This window comes from Sus scrofa, chromosome 11 (genome assembly GCF_000003025.6).
Source record: "Sus scrofa isolate TJ Tabasco breed Duroc chromosome 11, Sscrofa11.1, whole genome shotgun sequence".
NCBI classification, from domain to species: Eukaryota; Metazoa; Chordata; class Mammalia; order Artiodactyla; family Suidae; genus Sus; species Sus scrofa.
Window position 1 is genome coordinate 4,940,221 of NC_010453.5, and position 27,779 is coordinate 4,967,999.

At 49.8% G+C, this 27,779-nt stretch overlaps 1 protein-coding gene and 1 long non-coding RNA gene across 2 annotated transcripts in view; one reads left to right on the top strand and one right to left on the bottom strand.

The window, feature by feature from the left end:
• On the top strand, positions 1-26,155 carry LOC110255797. Its single transcript, XR_002336628.1, has 3 exons — positions 1-917; positions 19,523-19,623; positions 26,032-26,155. It is a non-coding gene; the product is annotated as an uncharacterized LOC110255797 (long non-coding RNA).
• LNX2 (ligand of numb-protein X 2) overlaps positions 20,017-27,779 on the bottom strand; it is a 43,950-nt gene continuing 36,187 nt past the window's right edge. The window contains 3 exon segments of the mRNA XM_013989768.2: positions 20,017-22,228; positions 24,186-24,344; positions 26,123-26,354. Of these exon segments, the coding sequence (XP_013845222.2) occupies positions 22,093-22,228; positions 24,186-24,344; positions 26,123-26,354 (527 nt within the window). The 3' untranslated portion in view covers positions 20,017-22,092.

Sequence of the window (27,779 nt, forward strand, 5' to 3'; positions counted from 1 at the left end):
CTATGGAAAATTTCAAACATCGCCTTGCTGCCTCCTCTTTCCTTGTTCCAATGTGTCCGTCTTTGTGCTGGAGGGTCTGAAAGCGGATCCCAGATCATGCTTTCATTCAAAAACACTCGCGCACCGGCCAAACTTCTGGCAAGAGCAGCCCGAGGCCTCCAGGGGCCTCCATCCACTCCCTCCGGGCCGGGGGGTCTTCCCAGCTCCACGTCATCTCCAGATGGTGTCTCAACCTCATCCTTTAGAGCAGGGATTCCAATACCAGAAACAGGGCCAGGGACCCTCCCCTTCTGAGGCTCTGTGACTTGGGGTCAATGTGGCGGAAGACCTTACGCACGGTGTGGGGGCTGGGTTGACACAAGGACGTCATAGTCTATGGAACGACTGTTACGGTTGAGCGTGACACGTGGGTAACGGTAAGTTAAGGCCCTTTCCCCTGTGCCCTGTCCTCCCCAGCCAAGGGCGTTTGAACTCTTGCTTCCAACACCCTGGGTGTCCTCCACCTGGCACCGGCCTCAACCACGTCAGGGGCGTCTAGTTCCAGCTGAGCCTGTTAGGACTGGAGAGGCACCCCCTGCCCCTTGGCATGCACAAGTGACCCCAGGTGCCCTGCTGACTGCAAAACTCCACCCGCCGCTCGTGGCCCTGCCCCCAGTTTTAAGCGCAGAGGCCTCGATGCGCCTGCGCACAACCTCACGCCTCCTGCCAATCACGGCTCCCCACGCCCCCCACGCCCAGGGCCGCCTCCGCTTTATTTCTTGGTCGGTAAAGACTCGGCGGGAAGAGTGGAGCCGATGTGACGCCTGCGCTGGGCTTCGCTGCTTTGTGGGTTAACCTCCTGGTTGCTGCAAACCGGACGTCCTCGCATGGTGGCTGTTGCACGACAGGCCAAGGGACCAGGGTCGTTTGGTAACAAGGTGAGACAAGAACCCCTTTTCTTAAACACTTGCTGATGATGCGCAGGATAAGCTTTGCTGCTAGGAGCACCCGCCACTGCCCACAGGCTGGGGCGCCCAAAACAGGAGGCGAGGCCAGGCCCGGCCCGGGAAGGGCGGGACTCAGCAAAGCCGCCCAGGGAGAGGCTGTGGGGCAGGGGGGTGTAATTCCACGCATCCCCTGACTTCGACATTCTTGGTTGGGCTCTGAGTCCCCGCGGACAGAGGACTTTTTCATAGAGGAGAGTCCAAGAAAAGAAAAGCTTTATTTTTAACACCTGCCTCCACTCTCAGCATCTCCACCTGGGATAACTTGTTGCTTCTCTTCCATCAGAGGCTAAGCAAGCGATCTTTCTAGACCTCTCTAGAGCTAGTGGCCAGTCTGCAGGCAATGCGAGGCGGGGTTGTTAGGAGTCACTGGAAGCAGGTGAGAACTGATAGAGGCTCCAGAACTAGCCCAACTTCAAAGCCTCAGCGGTAGGTGGGGGAGGATGGGGGGAGCGCTGTCTTCAGCGGGGGGCGGGGTGGCTCTCTCTGTTGCCAAAATATTGGCTGGCTCTGTGCACAGATGCCAGATAGAAAGGAGGAGATGGAGCTGGAGGGAAGAGAAAAAGTAGCTTGAATTGCCAGGCAAAGAGGGGAGCACAGCAGGCTAGGGCCTCCAGGATGGTGCACCCCCAGGGGTAGTGAGGAGTCTTACAGTGTTTGGGGGGCAGGGCTGGTCAGCTCACGGACACTCTCCTGATGGGTGCGTGGTGAGCTAAGTGGGAGGCAGCGTCCTCAGCCTTCTGGTCCCACCTGGTCTGGGGTCTACCTGCTTGTGGGCCGCTCACAGTTGGCTTCTTCCACCTGGTGGGGTTTCAGCACCTGCAGAACAGCTCCAAGGACACGGTTGGAAATATTCTCTCTAGTCTTTGAAGAACTGAAGGTCCTTGACTTTGTTGAATGGCTGATTTATTACTGTTTTCTTTTTACTCTGTACTTTTTTTTAACTTCCCTAATTAAATTGGTTCTTGGACTAAAGTTTTTCTATGGATAAAAAGGCAGCGGAGGACGTGAGTGGGGGTCCTGCTGGGCAGTGGGTGGGGGTGGCAGGTCCCTGAGAAGCGGGTCTACTCCTGTGCTGGCGAAGTTTCCGCGTCTGTCACTGAGCCCTTTACAGAGGGTGGGTGCTGGGCGTCTGCACATCTCTTCTAGAGCGCTTCCGCGTTGCCATAGAAACTAATTGGTAGCGTGTTAAATGGCACAGATTTACACTGTAAAATGACAAGAGAGCCTCCTAATAAGGACCCCGAGGAGTTGAAACCTTCCCTTCAGCAGGCAGCGTCTGAAGGGAAAAAGCTCACTTCCTGAATTCCCAACCGGTGACCAGGCAGCAGGTCACCAGGCCTGGGTGATCTGTGTGGCTTCATTTGTCACCAAGTGAGGACAAACGGAGGAGAATCTAGATTATGAAAGACAACGTTAGGTGTTAGAAAACAGTGATCCAGAGCCTGTCTGTGTCTTGTGCCCACAGTAGGTGCTGGATAAATATTCTTGTCTAAATGACCATGTGGGAAAGAAACAGGTCAATAGCTTGAATGTGCTTATTCGTGGCACCTTCAACAGTCCGTACTTGAGTGTGCAACTTAAACACCCCACCCTTTGGGGTTTTTGTTTTTTTTGTCTTTTCTAGGGCTTCACCCATGGCATATGGAGGTTCCCAGGCTAGGGGTCTAATCGGAGCTGTAGCTGCTGGCCTACACCACAGCCACAGCAACTCGGGATCCGAGCTGCATCTGCGACCTACACCACAGCTCATGGCAACGCTGAATCCTTAACCCACTGAGCGAGGCCGGGGATCGAACCTGCAACCTCATGGTTCCTCGTCGGATTGGTTAACCACTGAGCCACTAGGGGGACTCCCCCCCCCCGCCCCGTTCATTTTTAATACCTTGCCTTAACCTGGCACTTGAAGAATAGTTATCTTAACTTCACCTCTTAGCTTTACAGTCTGGGTTAAGGGGACTTTACCCTCTGGTACCATGAGAGGCATGATGAGCCGGCGATGGAGCCTTAGAATCTGAAATCCAGATTTGTTAACTTCAGATTTAATTGTCATGGTCCGCTTATCTGACTAAAGCTTCAGAATAATCGAGAACTCCGAAAGCAACAGGCTGTTTTCATACACATAAGAATGGAAATGAGGAAGTTGGAGGAGTAGGATTTGCAGACCCCAAGGTCTTGTGGTGGGAGAAGTGCAAGAGCTGTGACGGAGCGGGGGCTGGGCTGTCTGAAACCAGCTCCCGCGGCCCAGCGTCCCGGGAAGGTGGAAGTCTGCTCAGCTGGTCCTGTGAGAACCCTTCTCTGGGTTTTAATACAGGCCGCGTGTGCTCGGACGAGTGACTGACTGTGATCTCTGCTGGGCTGCCTCGGCCCCAGGACATGAAAGGCTGCTTTAGTGGCTCTGAACAGCTCGGGAGCCACTTGTCAGCTTGACGGTGATGGCACTGCTGCATCGCAGGCTTTTATGAAATCTCCCAACATCTAGGCTACAGCCTCAGCTCCCAGGTTGTTTAGGTCAGTGTGGCCTTTAATCCCACTTTGGGGAGCTACCGTTGTGGCCCAGTGGCAAGGAACCCGACTAGTATCCATGAGGACGTGGGTTCAATCCCTGGCCTTGCTCAGTGGGTGGGGGAATCCGGCACTGCTGTGAGCTGTGGTGTAGGTCACAGATTGAGGCTCGGATCTGGTGGTACTGTGGTTGTGGTGTAGGCCCGCAGCTGCAGCTCCAATTCGATTCCTAGTCTGGGAACCTCCATATGCCACAGGTGCAGTCCTAAAACGAAAAAAAAAAAATCCCACTCTGGCCTGTTTCCTGCATGTAAAAAAATTGGAGTTGATTTACAGTGTTGTGTTAATTTCTGCTGTACAGTAAAGTGATTCAGTTGTACATATATATACATTCTTTTAAAATACTCTTTTCCGGAGTTCCCGTTGTAGCTCAGTGGTTAACGAATCCGACTAGGAACCATGAGGTTGCCGGTTCGATCCCTGGCCTCGCTCAGTGGGTTAAGGATCCGGTGTTGCCATGATCCTGTGGTGTAGGTCGCAGGTTCAGCTCGGATCCCACGTTGCTGTGGCTCTGGTGTAGGCTGGTGGCTACAGCTCTGATTAGACCCTTAGTCTGGGAACCTCCATATGCCTCAGGATCGGCCCTAGAAAAGGCAAAAAAAAAAGACAAAAAAAAAATACTCTTTTCCATTATGGTTTATCACAGCTATCGGATCTAGTTCCGTGCTATACCGTAGGACTGCATTGTTGATCCATTCTGTATATTACAGTGTGCACCTGCTAATGCCAAATGCCTAGTCCATCCCTCCCAACCCCGCTCCTCCTTAGAAACCACAGATCTCTCCTCTATGTGTGTGAGTCCATTTCTCTTTCATAGATAGGTTCATTTGTGTCATGTTTTAGATTCCACGTTGTCTAGTTCCATTCATGTTGCTGCAAGTGGCATCATTTCATTCTTTTATGGGCGAGTAGTATTCCATGGTATATATGTGCCGCCTCCCCTTAATCCACTCGTCTGTTGATGGACATTTAGGTTGTTTCTGTGTCTTGGCTGTTGTCAACAGTGCTGTGATGAATACACGTATGCATGTTTCTTTCCGAATGAGCATTTTGTCTGGATATATGCCCAGGAATGGGATTGCTGGACCATATGGCAACACATTTTTAGCCTTTTGAGGCACCTCTGTGCTGTTCTGCATAGTGGCTGCACTAACTTAACCTTCCCTCCGACGCTGTCGGTGGGTTTCCTTTTCCCCACTCTCTCCAGCATTTATTCGTGGACTTTTTAATGATGCTCATTCTGACTGGTGTGAGACGGTACCTCACTGTAGTTTTGATTTGCGTTTCTCTAATGTCAAGCATCTTTTCGTGTGCCCATTGGCCATGTGTACGGCGTCTTTGGGGAAATGTCTCTTGAGGTCTTCTGCCCATTTTTCGGTTGGGTTGTCTGCTTCTGTTATTGAATTGTTAGTGAATCTTGGCGATGAAGCCCTTGTCGGTCATAGCGTTTGCAGATACTTTCTTCCATAGGTTGTCTTTTCATTCAGTTGATGGTGTCCTTTGCTGTGCCAGAGCCTGTAAGTTTGATTAGGTCCCATGTGTTTGCTGAGCAAAAGCTGGTAAGTTTCTGTATATTGCCTGGGGAAACTGAATTAAGAAAATACTGGTAGGATGTCATGTCAGAATGTTTTGCCTGGGTTCCCTTCGAGGAGTGGTGTCGTGTCTTTAAGTCCTTAAGCCATTGTGAGTTTTATTTTGGTACAGGGTGTGAGGGTGTCTACTAACTTCATTGATAGACGTGCAGTGGTCCAACTTTCCCAGCACCGCTTGCTGAAGAGGCTCTCTTTTTCCCATTGTATTTTCTTGCTTCCTCAAAGAGGAATCATCTGTAGCTGAGCGGGTTTGTTTATTTCTGCTGCATTGATCTCTGTGTCAGTATTCATACAGATACCACGCTGTTTTGCTTACTGTGCATTGTCTGAAGTCTGTAGTATTTTTCTGAAGTCTGCGTTCTGCTTTGTCCTTTCTCCTGCAGAGAGCTTTGGCGGTTCTGGGTCTTTTTATGAGTCCGTCTAAATTTTAGAATTATTCCAGTTCTGTGAAAAATGTCGTGGGTAATTTGATAGAGATCGTATTACATCTGTAGATGGCTTTGGGTGGTATGGCCATTTAAACTATTAATTCTGCCAGTCCAAGACCATGGGTTCTCAGAGTTGCTGTCATGGCTCAGTGGGTTAAGAACCTGACTAGTTACATGAGGATGTGGGTTTGATCCCTGGCTTTGCTCAGTGCGTTAAGGATCCAGTGTTGCTGTGAGCTTCAGTGTAGGTCGCAGATCTGGCATTGCTGTGGTGTTGCTGTGGCGCAGGCCCGCAGCTACAGCTCTGATTGGACCCTCTAGTCTGGGAATTAAGATGTGCGGTGGGTGTGGCCCTAAAAACAAACAAACAAAAAAAAAGCATGGGTTCTCTTTATTTTTTATTCACCTTTGATTTACTTTATTACTGTTTTATAGTTCTCAGTATGTAAGTCTTTTACTTCCTTGGTCAGGTTTATTTCTAAGTATTTTTTGGTGTAATTTTAAAAGGTACTTTTTTTTTTTTTTTTTTTTTTTTTGGTCTTTTTGCCTTTTCTAGAGCCACTCCCATGGCATATGGAGGTTCCCAGGCTAGGGGTTGAATCAGAACTGTAGCCACTGGCCTACGCCAGAGCCACATCAACATGGGATCTGAGCTGCATCTTCGACCTACACCACAGCTCACGGCAACGCCGGATCCTTGACCCACTGATCGAGGCCAGGGATCGAACCCGCAACCTCATGGTTCCTAGTCGGGTTCGTTAACCACTGAGCCACGATGGGAACTCCAGGACTGTTTTTTTTAAACACTTTTTCTGGTACTTCATTGTTTGTGTCAAGAAATGCAACCAATTTCTGTATTAATTTTGTATCCTGCTCCCTTGTCAAATGTTTCAGTTCTAGTAGTTTTGTGCGGAGTCTTTAGGGTTTTCTCTCTATAGAATATAATTTGCATATAATGACGATTTTACCTCTTCCTTTGCAATTTGGAAACTTTTTATGTCCTGTCTGATGGCTGCGGCTAGGATTTCCGATGTTGAGTAGAAATGGTGCGAGAGGGCATCCGTGTTCCAGATTTTAGTGGAAAGGCTTTTTGCCGTTGCGTGTTACAGGGGCTGTGAGTTCCCACTTATTTTTTGAAAGGTATCATTGACATAAAGCACATTAGCTTCAGGTATAAACAGTATTTGATATTTGCTATATGGTAAAATCACAATAAGCATCATCCCCTTACATAGTTACAGTTTTTGTTTTTGTTTTTTTTCCGTGATGAAAACTTTAAAGATCTGCTCTCTCGGCCCCTTGCCCGCATGCCACGCGGCGCCCCCTGTGGTCACCACACTCCCGTGACTTGTTTTCTAACTAGAAGTTGGTACCTTTGGGTCCTCTTTGCTTCTTAGTCTGCCTCCCCGCCACCCCCGCCTCTGGCAAACCACCAGTCTGTTTCCTTTTAAGATTCCACATAGGAGTTCCTTTGGTATTTGTCTCTCTGACTGGTTGCGCTTAGCACAATGCCCTGGAGGTCCATTCGTGCGGTGCCGTGTGGCAGGATTTCATTCTCATGTCTAAACAGTATCCCCATGTCTTTTTTACAAATGTTTATTAAAGCTGATGTGCAATATTGTGTCTAAACAATATTCCATTGATTTAAAATGTTTTGAAGTACAGTTGCTGTACACTATTGTGCCACCAACTGCTGTACAGCAAAATGATTGAGTCATACACATATATACGTTCTTTGTCCGTAGTGTCTTCCATCGTGCTCTGTCCCAGGAGATTGGACATAGTTCCCTGTGCTGTACCCTAGGACCTCATTGCGTATCCATTCTAGATGGAATAGTCTGCATTTATTAACCCCACACTCCCCGTCTATCCCACTCCCTCCCCCCTCTGCCTTGGCAACCCCAGGTCTGTTTTGTAGACAGGTTCATTTGTGCCATATTTTAGATTCCACATCAAATACATTTGATACGGTATTTGTCCTTCTCTTTCTGACTGACTTAGTACGAGAATCTCAGGTTGCATCCATGTTGTTGCAGATGGCATTATTTCATTCTTTTTTATGGCTGAGCAGTATTCCATCGCATGTATGTACCACATCTTCTTAAGCCTGTCATCTGTCAGTGGACATGTAGGTCGCTTCTGTCTTGGCTGTTGTGAATAGTGCTGCTGTGAACATAGGGGTGCATGTGTCTTTTTGAATTATAACTTTGCCCAGTTATATGGCCAGGAGTGGGATTGCTAGATCATATGGTAGTTTTGTCTTTTTTTTTTTTTTTTTTGTCCTTTGTCTTTTTGTTGTTGTTGTTGTTGTTGCTATTTCTTGGGCTGCTCCTGCGGCATATGGAGGTTCCCAGGCTAGGGGTCGAATCGAAGCTGTAGCCACCGGCCTACACCACAGCCACAGCAATGCGGGATTCAAGCCGCGTCTGCAACCTACACCACAGCTCACGGCAACGCCGGATCGTTAACCCACTGAGCAAGGGCAGGGACCGAACCCGCAACCTCATGGTTCCTAGTCGGATTCGTTAACCACTGCGCCACGACGGGAACTCCCCCATATGGTAGTTTTGTATTTAGTTTTCTGAGTACCTCCGTACTGTTTTCCATAGGGGTTGTGCCAGCTTACACTCCCACCAGCGGTGCAGGAGGGTTCCCTGTTCTCCACACCCTCTCCAGCATTTGTTATTTGCAGACGCATTAATGATGGCCGTTCTGACCGGTGTGAGGTGGTACCTCCTTGTAGTTTTGATTTGCGTGTCTCTAGTAATGAGCGATGCTGAACATCTTTTCATGTGCCTACTGGCCGTTCATGTGTTGTCTTTAGAGAAATGTCTATTTAGGTCTTCTGCCCATTTATCAGTTGGGTTGTTTGGTTTCTTGCGTTGTTGGAGGAGTTGTGTGTGTGTATATGTATATATGTCTCTGTGTGTGTGTGTATATGTAAATCTTTTTAGGGCTATGCCTGCAGCGTATTGAAGTTCCCAGGCGAGGGGTTGAATTGGAGCTGCAGCTGCTGTCCTATGCCACAGCCACACAGGATCTGAGCTGCATCTGCAACCTAACGCCACAGTTCGTGGCAACACCGGATCCTTAACCACTGAGAGAGGCCAGGGATAGAACCCACATCCTCACAGATCCTAGTTGGGTTCTTAACCCACTGAGCCACAATGGGAACTCCCTGAGTTTTTTGCATATTTTGGAGATTAAGCGTTGTTGTTTGCGTTGTTTGTAACTCTTTTCTCCCATTCTCTAGGTTGTTTTTTATGGTTTCCTTTGCTGTACAAAAGCTTGTAAGTTTGATTAGGTCTGTTCGTTTAATTTTATTTCTGTTGCCTTGGGAGACTGACCTAAGAAACTATTGGTACAATTTTATGTCAGAGAATGCTTTGCTTTTGTTCTCCTCTAGGGTTTTTATGGTGTCAGGTCGTGTGTTTAAGTCTTTAAGCCATTTTGAGTTAATTTCTGTGCCTGGCGTGAGGGTGGGTTCCAGTGCCATTGGTTTACATGTGGCTGTCCAGTTTTCCCAGCGCCACCTGCCTACGAGAATGTCTTTTTCTCCTTGCGTATTCTTGCCTGTGTGTCAAAGATGAATTGACTGTAAGTGTCTCGGTTTATTTCTGGGCTCTCTGTTCTGCTCCATTGATCTAGATGCCCGGGTTTCTATCAGAACCCCACTGTCTTGACTACTGTCTGAAGTCTGGGAGACTTATGCCTCCCGCTTGGGTTTTTTTTCTTTTTCTTCTGGATGGCTTTGGCAGTTCTGTGTCTTTGATGGTTCCATGTACATTTTGAGTTTATTCTAGCTCTGTGAAAAATGTCACGTATCACCTTCAATCTGTAGGCTGCCTTGGGTGGTGTGGCTGTTTCAACAACGTTAATTCTTCCAACCCAGGAACAGGGGGTATCTTTCCATTTCTTTGACTCCTGTTTCATTTCCTGGATGAATGTTTTCTAGTTCTCATTGGTGTTTTTAGTTGCATGTTGCTTAGTTTGCATGTAGTCCATTTTTCCCGTTTCTTTTCCTGTGGTTGATGTCTAGTTTCATGCCATTGTGGTCAGAGAGGAAGCTGGAAATAATGTCTATACTCTGAAATGTCTTGAGGTTTTGAGCCCCAGGATGTGGTCAGTCTTAGAATATGTTTCATGGGCCCTGCAAAAGAATGTATATCCTGGCTTTTTGGATATAATGTCCTGAAAATATCAAATAGGTCTACTGTTCTCTTGTGTCATTTGGGATCTCTGTTGACTTGCTGATTTTTCTCTCTAGCGGATCTGTCCCTTTGTGTGAGTGGGGTGTTAGCGTTCTCCTCCTGTTCCTGTATTCCTACCAGTTTCTCCTCGTCTGTTAGTATTAGTTGTGTGTATTTGGGGGTTCCGATATTAGGGGCGAATTGACTAATGTAACGTCCTCTTCCTGAGATCTGGGTGGCTCTGTGGCTTCCGCAGCAGCCGAATCTTGGGAGGTGATGCTGTGCCCTCTCCAGGCCCAGTCTTAGCGCGGCTCCCACTTCCTTTATCTTGGAAGCCTGGGCTGCCGCGGAGAACGGCGGGCTGAGCTGAGGTCAACCCCTGGGTAACCCTTGGTTAACTCCATCTCACCTGTAACCTGCCCTCTCACCAAGCTCCCTTTAATTGTTGCTTCAGAGGCCCCCCGTGTCCTTTAGGAAGCGTGCAGCTGAAACAGTCTTTTTCTGGGAACTTGGGATCAGCTGTGTCTGGTTCCAGCTGAGCCTGTTAAGACTGAAGAGGCCCCCTGACCCTCCCCGGGGCATGCGCGAGAGAATCCCTGATGTCAAAATCCCACCGGCAGCTCGTGGCCCTGCCCTGGTTCTGAGCGCAGAGGCCTGCAGCCCAGTTTCGCGCGTCTTTCCCATCACTGCCTTCCACGCGCCCCCGCCCGGGCTGCCTCTGCTGCAGCCCTCATCCCATAAACACCCCGGCCCTCGGGCCATCCGCCTGGGGAGCAGGTCGGAGGCTGGTTCTGGCTTGGCTGCCTTGTGAATAAGCCCTCTGTCTGCTGCACACCTGCGTCCCCAGGTCCGAACTCCCCGCTGTGTGGACCTGGGTGGTCGGTCACAAGGTGAGACCAGGAGGAGAGGCCCCCAGGGAGCCGCTGAGCCCTGGCGACGAGATGGACCTGCCGGCGGTCCCCACGTTGAAGTCATCCCCGGCGAGGCCCGGCGTCACCCAGCGGCCGGGGGTGTCCTGCCAACATCACTGATCTATGAGCAAAGAAAGGATAGTTCTTTTGCTGCTTTTTATTGTGGCCAAATATACATAAAATTTGCTTTCTAAGGAATTTGAAGGGTGCAGTTGAGGCATGAAGGGCATTCACCTTGTTGGGAACCTTCACCACCGTCCGTCTCTAGAAAATGTTCATCTTCCCAACCTCAAGCTCTGCACCCTGAGCATCACTCCCTATACCCTCTCACCCAACCCTGACGACCACCCATCCATTTATTTCCCGAAAGATTTATTTAATATTTTTTTAATGACCACACCCCAGCCCTATGGACGTTCCCAGGCCAGGGGTCAGATCAGAGCCACGGCCGTGGTGCTGGATCCTTAACCCACTGAGCGAGGCCGGGGATGGAACCTGCATCCTCCCAGAGACATCAGGTCCTTAATCCCCTGAGCCACAAGGGGAACTCCTGTTTTATTTATTTTTAATTGAAGTAGACTTGATTTACAGTATTAATTTCAGGTGACTCTGGTTTATTTATTTTTCTTTTTAAGGCTGCACCCACAGCATATGGAAGTTCCCAGGCTGGGGCCTGAGTGGGAGCTGTGGCTGCCGGCCTACACCACAGCCACAGCAGTGCGGAATCTGAGCCATGTCTGCGACCTACACCACAGCTCATGGCAATACCAGATCCTTAATCCACTGAGTGAGGCCAGGGATCGAACCTGAGTCCTCATGGATCCTAGTCGGGTTCATTACTGCTGAGCCACAATGGGAACTCCCATGATTCAGTTTTTACAGATTTGTATTTCATTAAATGTATTGCAAGATAATGGCTATATTTTCCCTGTAGTTACGTGTCATTGTTGCTTAACTATTTTGTGCATAGCAGGCTTTTCCTTAATCCCCTACCCCTAGCAGGCTCCTACTCCTTCTCTCTCCCCCTTTGGCAACCACTGGTTTGTTTTCTGTATCTGTGAGATGGTTTCTGTTTTGCTTTATACGTTCATTTGTATTATTTTCTAGATTCCACATATTTTAATACATTACTTGTCTTTGTCTGACTTACTCCAGTAATGTAACAATCTCTAGGTGCATCTACATTGCTACAAATGATGTCATTTCTTTTTTATGGCTGAGTAATATTCCACAGTGTGTATGTTTACGTATATACCCTCACATCTTCCTAATCCAGTTGTCTCTTGATGGGCATTTGAGTTTTTTTCCGAACCCTATTACAACTAATGCTGCTATGAATATTGGGGTGCATTATCTTTTAGAATTGTTGTTTTCATTTTTTTCCAGATATATATCCAGGAGTAGAGTTCCTGGGTCATATAGTAGTTCTTTTTTTAGTTGTTGAGGAAACCTCCTGTTTTGCACACCAGCTGCACCCATTTACATTCCCACCAGCAATGCACAAAGGGCACCCTTTGCTCCACATTCTCTCCGACACTGGTAATTGGTAGACAGTTAGATGATGGCCATTCTAACAGGTGTGAGGTGTTATTTCACTGTGGTTTTAATTTGCACGTTTTGATGATTAAGGATGTCTAGCATCTTTTTCTGTGCTTGTGGACCATCTGTACATCTTCTCTGGAAAAATGTTCAGGTGTTCTGCTCATATTTTGATTGGTTTTTTGATGTTGAGTTGTACGAGCTGTGTATACGTGTTGGATATTAACCCCTTGTTGCTCATCTCATTTACAAATATTTCACCTCTTCTGCGGGGAGTCTTTCCATTTTGCTTATGGTCTACCTAACCCTGCAAAAGGTTTTGAGTATAATCAGGTCCTTTTTCTTTTTTTTTTTACTTATGCCTCGGGATAAACATCCACAAAGCATTGCCACAGTTGATGTCAGAGAATGTTCTGCCTGTGTTCTCTTCTAGTTTTATGGTTTCAGGTCTTACATTTAGGTCTTGAATCCGTTTGAGTTTATTTTTGTCTTTGTCTTTCTGGCTAATTTCACTCAGTATGAGATTCTGTAGTTCCATCCATGTTGCTGCAAATGGCATTATGTCATTCTTTTTTATGGCTGAGTAGTATTCCATTGTGTATATATACCACCTCTTCCTAATCCAATCATCTGTCGATGGACATTTGGGTTGTTTCCATGTCCTGGCTATTGTGAATAGTGCTGCAATGAACATGCGGGTGCACGTGTCTCTTTTAAGGAGAGTTTTGTCCGGATAGATGCCCAAGAGTGGGATTGCGGGGTCATATGGAAGTTCTATGTATAGATTTCTAAGGTATCTCCAAACTGTTCTCCATAGTGGCTGTACCAGTTTACATTCCCACCAACAGTGCAGGAGGGTTCCCTTTTCTCCACAGCCCCTCCAGCACTTGTTATTTGTGGATTTATTAATGATGGCCATTCTGACTGGTGTGAGGTGGTATCTCATGGTAGTTTTGATTTGCATTTCTCTTATAATCAGCGGTGTTGAGCATTTTTTCATGTGTTTGTTGGCCATCTGTATATCTTCTTTGGAGAAATGTCTATTCAGGTCTTTTGCCTATTTTTCCATTGATTGATTGGTTTTTTTGCTGTTGGGTTGTATAAGTTGTTTATATATTCTAGAGATTAAGCCCTTGTCGGTTGCATCATTTGAAACTATTTTCTCCCATTCTGTAAGTTGTCTTTTTGTTCTCTTTTTGGTTTCCTTTGCTGTGCAAAAGCTTTTCAGTTTGATGAGATCCCATGGGTTTATTTTTGCTCTAATTTCTATTGCTTTGGGAGACTGACCTGAGAAAATATTCATGATGTTGATGTCAGAGAATGTTTTGCCTACGTTTTCTTCTAGGAGTTTGATGGTGTCCGGTCATATATTTAAGTCTTCCAGCCATTTTGAGTTTATTTTTGTGCATGGTGTGAGGGTGTGTTCTAGTTTCATTGCTTTGCATGCAGCTGTCCAGGTTTCCCAGCAATGCTTGCTGAATAGACTTTCTTTTTCCCATTTTATGTTCTTGCCTCCCTTGTCAAAGATTAATTGACCATAGGTGTCAGGGTTTATTTCCGGATTCTCTATTCTGTTCCATTGGTCTGTCTGTCTGTTTTGATACCAGTACCACACTGTTTTGATGACTGTGGCTTTGTAGTATTTCTTGAAGTCTGGGAGAGTTATGCCTCCTGCTTGGTTTTTGTTTCTCAGGATTGCTTTGGCGATTCTGGGTCTTTTGTGGTTCCATATAAATGTTTGGATTGTTTGTTCTAGTTCTGTGAAAAATGTCATGGGTAATTTGATAGGGATTGCATTGAATCTGTAGATTGCTTTGGGTAGTATGGCCATTTTCACAATATTGATTTTTTCCAATCCAGGAGCATGGAATATCTTTCCATTTCTTTACATCTTCTTTGATTTCTTTGATTAAAGTTTTATAGTTCTCGGCATATAGGTCCTTTACCTCCTTGGTCACGTGTATTCCGAGGTATTTGATTTTTTGAGGTACAATTTTAAAAGGTATCATATTTTTGTATTCCTTTTCTAATATTTCATTGCTGGTATACAGAAATGCAACTGACTCGTTTGAGTTTATTTTTGTATATGATATGAGGAAACGTTCTAACCTCATTGTCTCACAGGCAGCTCTCCAGATTTCCCAGCACTGCTGATTGAGGAGACTGTCTCTTCCGCACTGTATATTCTTGCCTCCTTTGTTGTAGATTAACCGACCACAAGTGTGTGGGCTTATTTCTGGGCTCTTTATTCTGTTCGATTGATCTGTGAGTCTGGTTTTGTGTCAGGAGCACACTGCTTTGATGACTGTGGCTTTGTAGTATTGTCTGGGGTCTGGGAGGTGATGCCACCAGCTTTGTTCTTTTTTCCATGACTATAGATTGGCTTTGCCTGGTTTTAAACTTCATATGAATGGAATCACACACCATATGTTTCCTTTTGTGTCTGGTTCTTTCACTTGATATTATGACCAGTGTTGAATGAAGCTGGTTATTCCTTTTCACTGCTGTGTAGTACTCCACCCTAGGACAGTACTGTAATCAGGTATCTACTCTACTATTGATGGCTGCTTGGATTATTTCCAGTTGAGGCTGTTTAAAAATAATGCCATTAGGAACTTTTTTTTTTTTATTTTTGGCCATGCCCATGGCATGTGGAAGTTCCTTGGCCAGGGATCAGACCTATGCCACAGCAGTGACAGTGCCAGGTCCTTAACCTGCTGAGCCACAGAGGAACTCTCAAGTTAGGAACTTTCTGAACACTTTTTTTTTGGTGAACATAGGCTCTCAGTTCTCTTGGGTAGAACTCCAGGAGTAAAGATGCTATGTTATAAGATATATGTGTATAATTTGCCTTAGTAGAGAAGGCACATTCACAGCATAATTTTTGCCAGAATTTGTGTAAGGAATTGGTGAAACAGGGGTGAGACCCGAAAGTGAGGTGACATGGGGGAGACAGGCTCATCACCGAGGGGAAGCCGTTAGTGCCCCCAGGGCCAAAGCAAAGGGGAGACTTGGGAGTGACATCTAGAAGCTTGAAGGTGAAGTCCTGTTGTGTTCAGAGGTGGGGCTGCGGCTGGGACAGTGGACAGTACTGGCGTCCACAGGGGGCTCCCAGCCTCTCAGGCTCCCTCTGGCGCCCCCTGTGGGCCGAGCCCAGCCTTGGCCTCACAGGGCTGGGGTGGAGGGGGCAGTAGCTGGCCTCTGAAGCTGAGACTCTGCCTTGTGGCTCGAGTGGGTCTGGAGACGGTCCCCTTCCTGATGTGTGGGTGGCAGGCATGACCATTCACTCACTGCAGTGTCTGAAGTTGGGGATGGAAGTGGAAGCAGCGGGTCCACCCCGTCCTCACGCAGAAATGAAAGTAAAGACCCGTCAGAGGTGCGTCCAGGGGCCTCGCTTGGGCTGCGGCCCGGGGGGCTTTGCGGGCCACTCCCTCCAGGGGCAGCTCGGACTCGACCCCTACCCTGAGAGTGGTCTTCCCGGCCCTGATGACTCGGGGGCCGCTGAGCTCGGGCCGCTTCGGCCAGGGCTCGGTCACCTCTAGCCCTGGGGCAGCTGTGCCGTCAGGGACAGAGCGGGACCTGCCTGTCCCCCTGCCTCCAGGTGCTGTTGCTCCCGGGGCTGCTTTTCCAGGGGCTCGGCATCTGTGTACGTGCCAGGGGCTTGGGGCTGGATTTTGAACCATCTTCAACCTCACCTGCCACCTTCGGCGGGGCCCCTTCTGTTTCTGTGTTCCTGTGCCCCCGGGGTCCTTCGACGTCGGCTGCGGGGCCGGCGGCAGGAGGCTGGGACTCGGCAGTGCTGCCCTCTGCCCCGTCCCCGTGCTGCTGCCAGCCTCCTCACATCCGCTGTGCCCACCGCACTGGCCCCCACCCCGTCATCGGGGGATGGAGACGGAGACCTCCTCAGCCCGAGGGGCTCCTTCGCTCCGAGTCCGGCCGCATCGCAGGCACCGGGCGTGTACGTGCGGGGGAGAAGCGCCCGGCGTGTACGTGCGGGGGAGAAGCGCCCGGCGTGTACGTGCGGGGGAGAAACAGTATTTGGATGTAAAGTTTTCAAGTATTTCAAAAGGAATTTAATAGGACTCCTTAGGCTGAGGCAGTACCATTTATGTCTGTGTGTATATGTGCAAATGTACACATCTGTATTTATAAACTCATGTTTATAAACACCTATACGTATATATACTGTACATATGTACTATATTGTCTAATACAGTGAGGCGCTGTACCTTTAAGACGTGTGTGTCTTGGAGTTCCCATCGTGGCTCAGTGGTTAGCGAATCCGACTAGGAACCATGAGGTTGTGGGTTCGATGCCTGGCCTTGCTCAGTGGGTTAAGGATTCAGCGTTGCCGTGAGCTGTGGTGTAGGTCCCAGTCGCGGCTCGGATCCTCTGTTGCTGTGGCTGTGGCGTAGACAAGCGCCTACAGTTCCAGTTCGACCCCTAGCCTGGGAACCTCCATATGCCGTGGCCCAAGAAATGGCAAAAAGACAAAACAAAAAACAGAAAACAAACCCAAAGAACAAAAACAGTGTTCAGGTAAATAGCAGCTGACAATGTTTGAGACAGACTAGGAACTTTGGTCCTGTTCTATTTGCTTTATCTTGGACCCTTCTTATGGGGACCTCTGGGAGAAGGGTATGTGCTTTCTGTCCAGATCGGAGTGACAGGTTGATATGAAATATCTGGTCCAACAGAACTCAGTGAAGACGGCAGAAGTTTGAAATTACCAGAGCCATCTTCAAACAGTTGCTCCTAGTACAAACTGGAAGGCTAAGCTTGATCTGGAACGGCATTCTCTCAGCTTTCATTATGAATGAGTTTCATTTTTTAACCAGTACAGTATGTCTCTATTAGATTTAGTTTTAAGATATGTAATGAAAGCTGTGCTGGAATGAAAAAGCTCCTTGTCGCCTCTCTGAGACCAGCAGTCCTCCAGCAGTTATTTATTGAGACATATCACAGCGTCATTCCAGGCAGTGGCTTGTCTTTCTCCTAATGTGGTTATATATAAAAACATCCTGACACGTTGTGTTTGCGTCCACACCTGCCCCTGCGATGGTCAGAAAGTGAGTTGGCCGTGATGGACGCTGGGGACCACAGGCCCCCGTGGAGCGCCCTGCATGCCGGTGGCCTTGAGTGGAACACAGAGGGGGCGGCCCGACTTGGGGGTCACGGGCAGGGGCTTGGCTCCCAAAGGGCACACACACACATCTGTCTACGCGGCGCCTGCTCCACGTGTGCCCGGGTCATTGGTCCCTCATGAGTTTAACAGGGCGAGAGTCAGGCCCGGGCCTGATGGCAGCGTATCTCACAGCCGAGCCTCGTCCTCTCCTGGAAACGCACCTCCGAAGCCCGCATCTCAGCCCCCCCCCCACCCGCCCCCCGCGTCCCGGGCTGTGGTGACCCGGCGGCCCTCTGCTCCGTCCTCCTTGGTGCCGCTGCTCCGCTCCCCGCAGGCGCTGCGGTGCCCCGTCCATGCGGGCTGATCGCCCCGCCGGTGAGGGGCTCTCAGGGTGCAGGGTCCTTTCTCCCCCACAGCCCCTCTCAGGGGGGCTGGGCCTGTCGGGTTCCTCCTTTGCTTTCTTTCCCTCCCTTTGGCTCCACCCAGTTGTGTTGGCTGGGGGCTTCGTGTCCGTCTTGGGGGGTCTCTGTCTCCTGCCGTGTTCCGCAGACGCTCTGTGCAAATCCTCCTCCGCCCACGTGGGCGGCGGCGGCGGCGCTTCGTATGTCTGCGGGCGAAGGTGAGCGCCACGTCCTGCCCTGCCGCCCTCCTGGTCGCCCGTGTCCTGTCGCTTATACACATGGCTCGGGCCGGCTGGCCGTCCGTCTGTCCGTCCATCCATCGACAGCCGTGTGGGTTGCTCCGGTACCTGGGCTGTGGTGGGTGACGCTGCGACGCTTGCGGCGGGCGAGCGCTTCTCCGCAGCGTTCTTGGCGGAGGGCTGCAGGAACAGCGACGGCAGGCCGGGCGGCCCTCAGTTCCTCCGTCGTTCCGAGTTCGGTCAACAAACCCTGGCTGCGGTAAACAATTGTAATGACCGATGGGAGGCGAGGAGGAACCGTGATGGACAAGGGAGGGCCGGGTGGAAGGGCCTCCTGCCGTGCTGGGGGCGGGGATGGCGGGCTGGCGGGAAGAGTACCCCACAGCGGAGAAGCCGGCCCCCCTGGGCCAGGTGGCCAAGGAGCATTGACCATCTGTCACGGGGACAGCGTGGGCCCTGGACTGACGCACGCGCAGTGGCACACGGGCTCCTCTCTGCCAGACCCGGGATCCCAGTGCAGCCATCACACGCCAGAGGGCGGCCTGCAGTGTCTCTGACCTGCTCCCTGCAACCCTGCCCAGACCCTCAGAAGGGAGGCCAGCCCGGGGCTGAGCCGGCAGGTGGCCTGGATGGGGCCCTGGACCCGGGAAGCCCGGCAGGCCTGGACTGCCCGCTGCCGTCCCTCTGGGTTCCTCGGGAGGGCAGAGTCTGACACCCAGGTCTCGGTTTAAAAACCGCTGGACACAGCGATCGCGGAACAGCTTCCTGACCGGTTTGCCCAGTGCTCGTCCCTGACCATAAAAGTAGTTTCATAAGGTCTTTCAGAGAAGCCAGCATTTGCCCTGAGAGGCTGGAGGGGGTGTCAGTTGAGTGGGCTTGGCGCCAGACGGGGGCGGGGAGTGGGTGTGGGTTGTGTGCAGCCCTGCCCGCAGCGGCACGTCCTCTGCGGACGTGGAGGACCCGCAGGAGGCATGAAGGCAGGGCGAGGACCTGCCGGGCGAGGTCAGGGCTGGCTGCACAGAGCTCCCTGGATGGAGTGAGGGTTTGGACCGGCGGAGGCGGCAGCAGCTGCCTGGGAAAACACATTTCAGGTCTGGGGGACTGAGGCTTAGTGCCTTAAAGCCATGGGGTGCTGTCTGCAGGCTGTGGGAGCCGCAGAGCGGGGCCTCCTGGGAGCTCAGACCTGCACGGTGTCGATTCAAGCCGCCAGGCAGGCGGCTGAGGCCGAGATAAATACCAACGCCAAGGCCTGCTGAGGTTTGCCCCCCGGAGGGCAAGTCTCTTCAAAGTGGGGGGTGGAGGGGACGGGGCACCATTCGGGCTGTGCCCCCCAGTCACAGGACCACGGGACCATGCACAGAAGGGACACGACCCGCGTGCGTGGAGGCAGGACCCGGGGCCGTGGGGCACCTGCTGGAGGGGCAGGGACAACAGGGCTGTCGCCAACCTGATTGGGGTCGGACCAGAGGCTTTGTTTTGAGCTTAATTTTCTAGGACATTGGGAGCGGATTTTCAATTAAAAAAAAACAAAATGTCTTTTTTAATGCAGGGAGTAAGCGGAGCTCCAGAAACCAGTGTCAGGACTGCCTGGTACGAGCTGTGCAAGGAAGGGGTGAGGAGACCCGCGCCGCCGGCCAGGAGGAATTCACGGTGAGCCATGTGCGACCTCGAGCTTTCTAGTAGCCTCCTTGAAACGTGAAAGGAAGCTGGTGAAATGAATGGCAGTCACTTTATATAACCCAACACCTGCAGGGTTTCAGCATTTGGACACGTGGCCACCAGTCATGTTTCTGGCGCTCGGCGGCCACGGCCCAGAGGCCACGGCCCAGAGGTCCCGCAGAGGCGGGCGGGCGGGCGGGCGCTCCGCGTCAGGAGGGCTCACGCGGGTTCTGCCCACGGGAGGAGGATGAGAAGACGAGCTCATCGTGATCCCCAGGCTTCAAGCGGGGATGCGGCAACGCTGACGTGATGCCTGAACAAATAAATAAGAAGGACCACACACGAGTCAGCATCTGCTGTGCAAGAAAAGAGCCGGGGTCTCACTTGGGGAAAGGATGATTTTATTGCCATCCTAAATGATTCTCACACCATTATTTAAACATAGCTGGAAAATCCTGAAGTAATTTAACCTGAAGGCACAGAACACATCAAAACATTGAACTACTTAAGCTCAAAATGAGAGAATTCAAATGTTTTGACAGTAACAGCAAATTATGAACACGTTGCCATCACCAAGTATCATTCTGACCAAAAGCTATAGAGTCTTTTGTAATAAAACCCAATTAGCTTAACCTGATTTCAAGATTTCCATGATAAAAATATTGAAAAAGTGTTATCTTTCAAAACACTCATTACACTGCCAGGTTGGCTGTAAGCATTTTCCTTGTAACAAAGTGGCAGCCAGGATATTTGCTGATGGATGGCCACTCCCCAAGAATGTGCATTCTTACAAAATGTTTTAAAAAATAAGCAGAGTAGGTTACAAAATTCTACTTGGGGAGCTGGAACCAAACTCGTTCCATGTCAATTAGAATAACAAAGCACTGCAGTAACAAACTGCTTCCAAAGCCAATCATCGCGTAACAGTAATATACTGCACGGGGCAGGCCACTGTATCTTGGGTAACTGTCGACCATACAGTGCAGCTAAGAGGCTGAACGAGTCAGTAACAGTTATTATTGCCATTTCTTTAGTTAAGATACGTTGTTGTTTTTTTAAAATCATTAAAAAACTAACTGGAATAATCTGTGACACGTTACAGATGCAACTGCTAAGTTTTAAAATAAAGGGGTCATGCTTCATTATATACTCTAGTACCTTGAAATACATTCTCGGATCATCAACACCATCAAGAGGCCACTTGTAAATTAGCTCGGACTCTGAACAGGTCTCTAGAGGAAACGTTCCAAGCGTGCATAGGACCAGGAAGGTCAAGACTCAGCTTTTACTCACTGCTGTACGAGTTCTTCCGACAACCACGATGAATCAAGGACAAATCAAACAGGCTGCTCGTTTTCAAAATCACCTCAAAAAAACCACGAGAGTCTAGTGACCAAGGACTGACAATTTTTTTTCCCTTCGCCAAATCTGGAATAGGTTTCAGGTGTGACATCTTTAAGACTTTCTCCTGAAATAACCAAGTTCACAAGTAAAGAAATATTGGGGAAAAAAGAAGGGTTTCTAAAACATTCAAGAGGATAAGGTAAGAAAGGTCTACCTTCTGCTTCGCTGTGGTCTGGATGAGTGTGTGTTTAACAGCGGTGTGGTCTAATATTTATCCTCTAACTGCTTAAATCACAAATACATTCCCAGTCGAGTTTGCTGATATAAGTATAATACAAACTCTAGAAAATGATCTTTTTAGCAAAAACTGCTTTAAAATTTTCCTACGTCACAAAACATTCCTTTGGAAATGAACCTTTAATGCTTTCGGACTGTTCAAGTAAAGGCAGCTTTACCATCTCCAGCACTAACCTACAATTAGCTCCCCAGTTCCTTTGTCACTGGATAATACCATGTTTTAGTCTCTGCTATGCTAATAATGGTACAGTATTTAAAAAAAAAATCTCTTTCGTGGTCTCAGACTTACGTCTTCATCTATGAGCACTGAGAGATTAAAGTAGAAATAAAATAAGCCAGAAAAATCACCTTATAAACGGGATGAAGTTTTGAAATGTTGGCACCGATGAAAACTGGGCAAGGCTTGTCCAAACGGAAAACGTGCTCCAGGGCAGCGCGCCCGCCGCCGTCTCGCTGAGGCTCGTCTTGGGCACGGGGAGCTCTGTGACTCGGTTCCTGACACCAAAGAGCCACCCGCAGCCGTGGCAGCGGGCTGGCTGGGTCCCAGCCCGGGCAGCCTTCACTCTGACGGGGCACATCCTGACAGCGGAGTCTCACCTCCGAAAATGGGGTCTCACAAGATGAGGGGAAGACCGCTGCTGAGCAGGAAGCAACGGGGCGAACTGGAGGAACCCCCTTAAGGTGTAACAGGAGAGAAGCCTGGTGGTTTGGGCCCTGCGTGGCCCTGCGGTGCCGCAGTCCCCAGCCAACAGCAGCCCCCAGGTCCGTGTCCCGCAGCCTGAAAAAGGTCGCTGCCGGACTCAGAAGCAGCTTCCACATCTACACCAGGCTGCCAGGCCAGCAAATGACAGTCAGCGTGACTTTGTTCCTCTGTTCCTTCAGCATGGGCACCAGCGCCGAGTGGCTCATGCCCACCGTGGACAGGCCGTTCACCGCCACGATCATTTCGCCACACCTGCACAAGGAGGGCAGAAACGGAGCCACTGTTTGCACGGCGGTGACACCGTCATCCTGCGATGCGTTTAGCGTGAAAACCAGTTTCCCTTAAACACGACTGTCTGATGCTTCGCTCTGAGGAGCACCTGGGGTGACGACTAGGCCTGCACTGCTGTCCCTTGGCCATCAGGACACCCCTGCGCCAGCCTCTCCTGGAACGGGGGGAGGCTTCTCGGGCAAGCAGGGTCATTTTCACATGGACTTAGGCAGCACGCGGCTAAGAGAAGAAACGCTGCTGCCCTACGAGTCCCAGCTGACAGGCTGGGAGCGCGGCCACCATCTGGACGGCTCTCGGCCGCAGCGCGTGCTTTCAGGGCTCGGGTACAGCCAGCGCGAGGCCCCCCCCTGCTCTCAGCGGCTGGCGTTCTGCCCTGCACGCGATGATGAGTCCCCACACCTTTCGGTCCCCTATGATTTTTGGCCTTTAGTGTGAATACAAATGAGGTTTCAATTTCCACAGGACCCAGACTGGTTGAGTAACTTACCTAGCGAGTGGTTAATTCATCACCTCTTCCCTCCTAAAATAACGACTTTTCCATCTCTGTCACGTTAAGACTGAGCAGGAGCACATGAACTCTGACCCGCTGTCCCCAGCGCTGCTGAGCTGGCACTTTGTTTGCAAACATGTGTGCGGCATTCTGACCAGGATGTCAGCGTTCCCCCCCTTTTTTCTTTAGCATACGGAAGTTCCCAGGCCAGGGACTGACCCTGCGCCACAGCAGACAATGCCATATCCTTAACCCACTATGCCACAAGGGAACTCCAGAGTTCACTTTTTAAAAAAAAATCTTTTTAGAGCAGCACCCGTGGCATATGGAGGTTCCCAGGCTAGGGGCTGAATCGGAGCTACAGCTGCCGGCCTACACCACAGCCACAGCAACGCAGGATTCGAGCTGCGTCTGTGACCTACACCACAGCTCATGGCACCGCCAGATCCTTAACCCACCGAGAGAGGCTAGGGATCAAACCTCCGTCCTCAAGGATACCAGTCACATTCGTGTCTGCTGAGCCCCAACAGGAACTCCTCCAGCGTCCACTTTTTAAGATCTGTTTCTTTCATCCCGAACTAGGCACTAAGAACTTATAATCAACCATCTCTCTGTGTGTATACTCTCTCGACAGAACACCTCTGCCCACGGGGCCTGAGCTTTGAAAAAGAGGCCGCACAGAGGCTGAGAGCACTTCTGCCCCGTGGTGAGAGCAGCAGGGGCTTAACGGCAAAGGCTCCGGACCAGACAGTTCTGGGTTTGAACTGCTGCCAGCCACCCCCAGCTGTTTGGTTGCGGGCACGCTTCTTAACCCATCCAGCCCTCAGTTACCCTGCATGGGAACAGGTGTAAGGGCAGCACTCACCTGGTGGGGCCGCTCAGAAGAGTCGTAACCCACACCCAGCCTGGCACCCTGTGACCTATCACACCTCTACCACTGGACGTGAACGAAGAACTGACTGCTCACGCAGGGCCCTGGGATGGCTGCCGAGTGTAACAAAGCCCCTCTCGCATGGCCTTGCACAGAGAGAATGCAGGGAGCCGTCAGTGCCCGGGAGAAAGAGGCCTCTCAGAGCAGGACTGGGCCCGAGTGCTCAGGTCACCGTGTCTCCCAACGGCTGGGGGTCAGTGCCCGTCACTAGGTTCACCAACCAAAGCTGTGGGTGCCAAGGCGGCAGAGGCCATGCCTCCGTCTAGATCCGGCTGGCGAACCCTGCCTGTGAAGGGCCAGACGGTGAACAGACAACCCAGGCTCTGCAAATCACTGGCTTTCTGTCACGGCCACTCGCGATCCGGCAATGAGAGGGTGCGTCCCAGTAAAACTACATAAGAACAGACAACTGGCTGGAGTCGGGGCTGACCCCGGTCTACACTGTGTGTCCCTCACAGTAGACCCGAATTCCCATCATGGAATATAACAAGACTCACTTTAATCTTCCATCATAATAGGCGGGAGTGCCCAGGACGATGGTTTTAATGAAGAAAGGCTGGTTGGTGTGGTTCTCTTCATAGCCACCAACAATACTGAAGCCCCAACTTCCCAGGTAGCTTCTTCGCAAGACGACATCATGGCAGCTGTGAAGGGCACTGTCCACAAAGGCAGACACGGCGGGAAGTCAGTGCGCGGGCCCTTCAGGACCGCTGTCACCCCACTCCTGGACCTGCGCTGTTACACAACATGCTCGGACTTCCCATCTAGTCTAGTTTCCTAGCCCAGTGACGAGCGTTTCAAAAAGGCTTCTGGGGTGGAGAAGAGGCCCACGCATTGCCCTGGGGTTTTAGGACAGTGTGGGTTATTTTCATCATACTGAATCTTCGGTGGGAAACAAAGCAACATGCAGGTAATAAGCAGTTTTCTGGGACACCTGGCACATGGCAGCGGCGAGCCTCCCTCCTCAGGGAGAGCAGCCGGGCTCCGCCTGAGGGCTGACCCCTCCGACGGCAGGTCTGCAGGAGGTGAACAGCAGCCACTGAAATCTATGTTGACTTTTCAGAGTTCCCGTTGTGGCTCAGTGGGTTGAGAAGCCGACGGATACCCATGAGGATGCAGGTTCTATCCCTGGCCTCGCTCAGTGGGTTAAGCATCCAGCATTACCTTGAGCTGTGGCGTAGGTCACAGATGCGGCTTGGATCTGGCGTTGCTGTGGCTGTGGTGTTGGCCGGTAGCTGTAGCTCCGATTCAACCGCTAGCCTGGGAACCTCCATATGCCAGGGTGAGGGCCTAAAAAGAAAAAGAAAAAAAACCAAAACCCAACCCCCCCCCCCCCCAAAAAAAAACTGTTGATTTTTCAATGGGGAAAAAAAACTTTTGGTGCATGGAATAAACATATGAGGCAGTTAATCATCTTTGTCATTGAAAAAAAAAAAGTCTCCAAAAGGGCTCTGTAATTCTACTATAATTTTAGGCCTTATTAGGTTTTCTTTTAACCCCTCTTCTTTTTAACCAAGAAGACAAGTCAGCAAGTTAAATTAGCAAATGAAATCCAATAATACCCTTGCTTTTCACTGTTCCTTATGGGAAAGGACTTTATAAGCCATAAAGCACTCTACGAATGCTAAATACTGCTATGAAGCTAGATGGCTCGGAAACTGGCACATCCTCATTGCTTATTTTAAAGACTCAGTCATTGTCATACCAGGTTGAAAGTCAAAATGTCTCATCCTAGCTCAGTTTCAGGATCCTTCTGTATGTCGAGAATCTAAACTGCGCCGGAAACCCATCGCGACAGTAACGCCACCCCCCCACCTCAGTGCAAAACCACACGGCCACCCGCTGGAATTCCAGATGTTTCTCGCCCAGACGCTGACCAACTAACTGCACAGGGTCCTAGCTGGCTGGTCGGTCATGAGCTGTGACCTCCTCACAAAGGTGGTTGGGAGCAGCTATTCTGGAACACCGTCGCTTTGGCCCGAAGGCTTACGTCCACTAAGAACGCAGCTTTACACGCTGCCTCGTTAGGAGGCGTTCAAAGGATTGAGAGAGGGCTTTGAGAAACTAGGACAGGGAGGGGCGCCACACCTGCACCTGGTTTTCCTGGTGAAACACACACGTGTCAGGTGAACGTCCGTCAAGGCCACCAGCTCCTCCCAGCCAGAGTGACCACCCACCCCCATGGCCGGCCCTCCTGAGCCTTCAGTAGGAATGAACAGGGCGGCTTTCTTCATTTTATAAACAGATGTCGTTTCAGCTTAGTTCTTAATTAAGTTTACCTTTTAAAATACAACCTAGGAAAAATTAACCTGATTTGATGTTGCTACTTTTATCTCATGACAGCCTCTCCCCTCGACGAGTGAGTGTGCTGCGCGGTGTGTGTGTGTGCTGATAGACTGTGACTGTCCCCTAAGAGGAGACAGGCTCTCGGTACCTGGGCAGCCCCAGCCACATGACCCACGACGGGGACCAGCTGGCATCGTACTCGTTCTCGCTGAAAGTGCTCGGCTGTTCATCTGGGCCCTGGGTGGCCTCCTCCACAACCTGCACCTCCAGTGCCTTCAGGGCCACCGTGGGGGACGCGGTGCTGGCTTTCAGCATAGCGACGGCCTCGCTGTGACTTAAGTTGGTCAGATCAATGCCGTTGATGTTCAGCAAGATGTCACCTGTTCCGATGAAGAACAAGAAAGATGAGCTGTCAGGTGATCACTTCCCTGTAAACCCTGTGATCTGCAAACCAACCAACAAACGCTCATTCCAGAGACTCAGCGGAGGTAAAAGACAATTTTCTTGATCTTTTTTTTAATGCCAAGGAAGAATCCGGTTTGTGGACAATAATCCGATTCGAAATTTAAAATAATAATTGATAGGGAAGGGTGTGGCTTGAGGCTCTGATTCAGTGGCGAGCCAGTCATTTGCCCTGGTTTAGCTGAGCACAGGTCCTGGGCACCTTCTTTTCTCCTGCTGCCGTTCCTTACAATCAAAAGAAGGATTTGATCTTTGGCTCGTAGGAATGCATTTTTAATAGCGTCTACTTCACACAGTTTTATATAGAGACAGCCCTACACAAGTCCCGTCCCTGCAAGTGGACCATTCTGGGTCGAGAGAATCCCTGGGCCTACACACAGACACGGAACTCGTGACTGGAACATGTCTTGTTGAGGAAGAAAAATAGTGTTGGTTGCTTCGCCGAGTAGTGTAAAACACAAGAGCAATGAGGATTATATAAAAGGTTAGGAAGGAATGGAGTAGTGTTTTTTTTTTTAGGGCCGCACTTGCGGCGTATGGAGGTACTTAACCCATTGAGCCAGGCCAGGGATTGAATCTGCAGCCTTGTGGTTACCAGTCAGGTTCTTTTCCACTGCGCCACAATGGGAACTCCAGGAACGGAGTAGTTCTATAAGATGCACAAACATTTGTACTAAGAAAGCCCACAGAAAATCCTCCTCTCCAATTCATCACTTTGCAGATGATTAAAGCACAACGTTCTCATTGTAGAAAACTTAGAAAACATAATAACGAGGAAATAAAATTACCTAAAATCCCACAAGAGGACAAATAACTTAAAAAGACTGCCTTGCTAAGATATAATTTGCATACCATTGAATGAAAGTAAATAATTTTATGGGTTTACAGTCAGAGTTGTACAACCATCACTCATCGTTTTCATAGCATTTTTAATCACCACTCCCAAACTGTGCACCCATTAGTAGTCAGTTCTCTTCCCTGAGCCCTAAGCAACTATGCATCTACGTTCTGTGTCCAGAGATGTGCCAATTCTGAATATTTACTAAAAATAAAATCATATGTGGTCTTTTCAAACTGGCTCCTTTCACTTAACATGCTCCCAGGGTTCATGCATATTGTGGAATGTGTCAACGCTTCATTCCTTTTTATGGCCAAATAATACTCTACCGCACAGACAAACCGCATCTGTTGATTCATTTACCAGTCAATGGCCATTTTTGCTCTTTGGCCATAATGAAAAAAATACTGCTATAAATCTTCACTACATGTTTTCGTGTGAACGTGTTTTCAGTTCTCTAGGAATGGAATTGCTGGGTCATGTGGTAACTATGTGTAACTGTCTG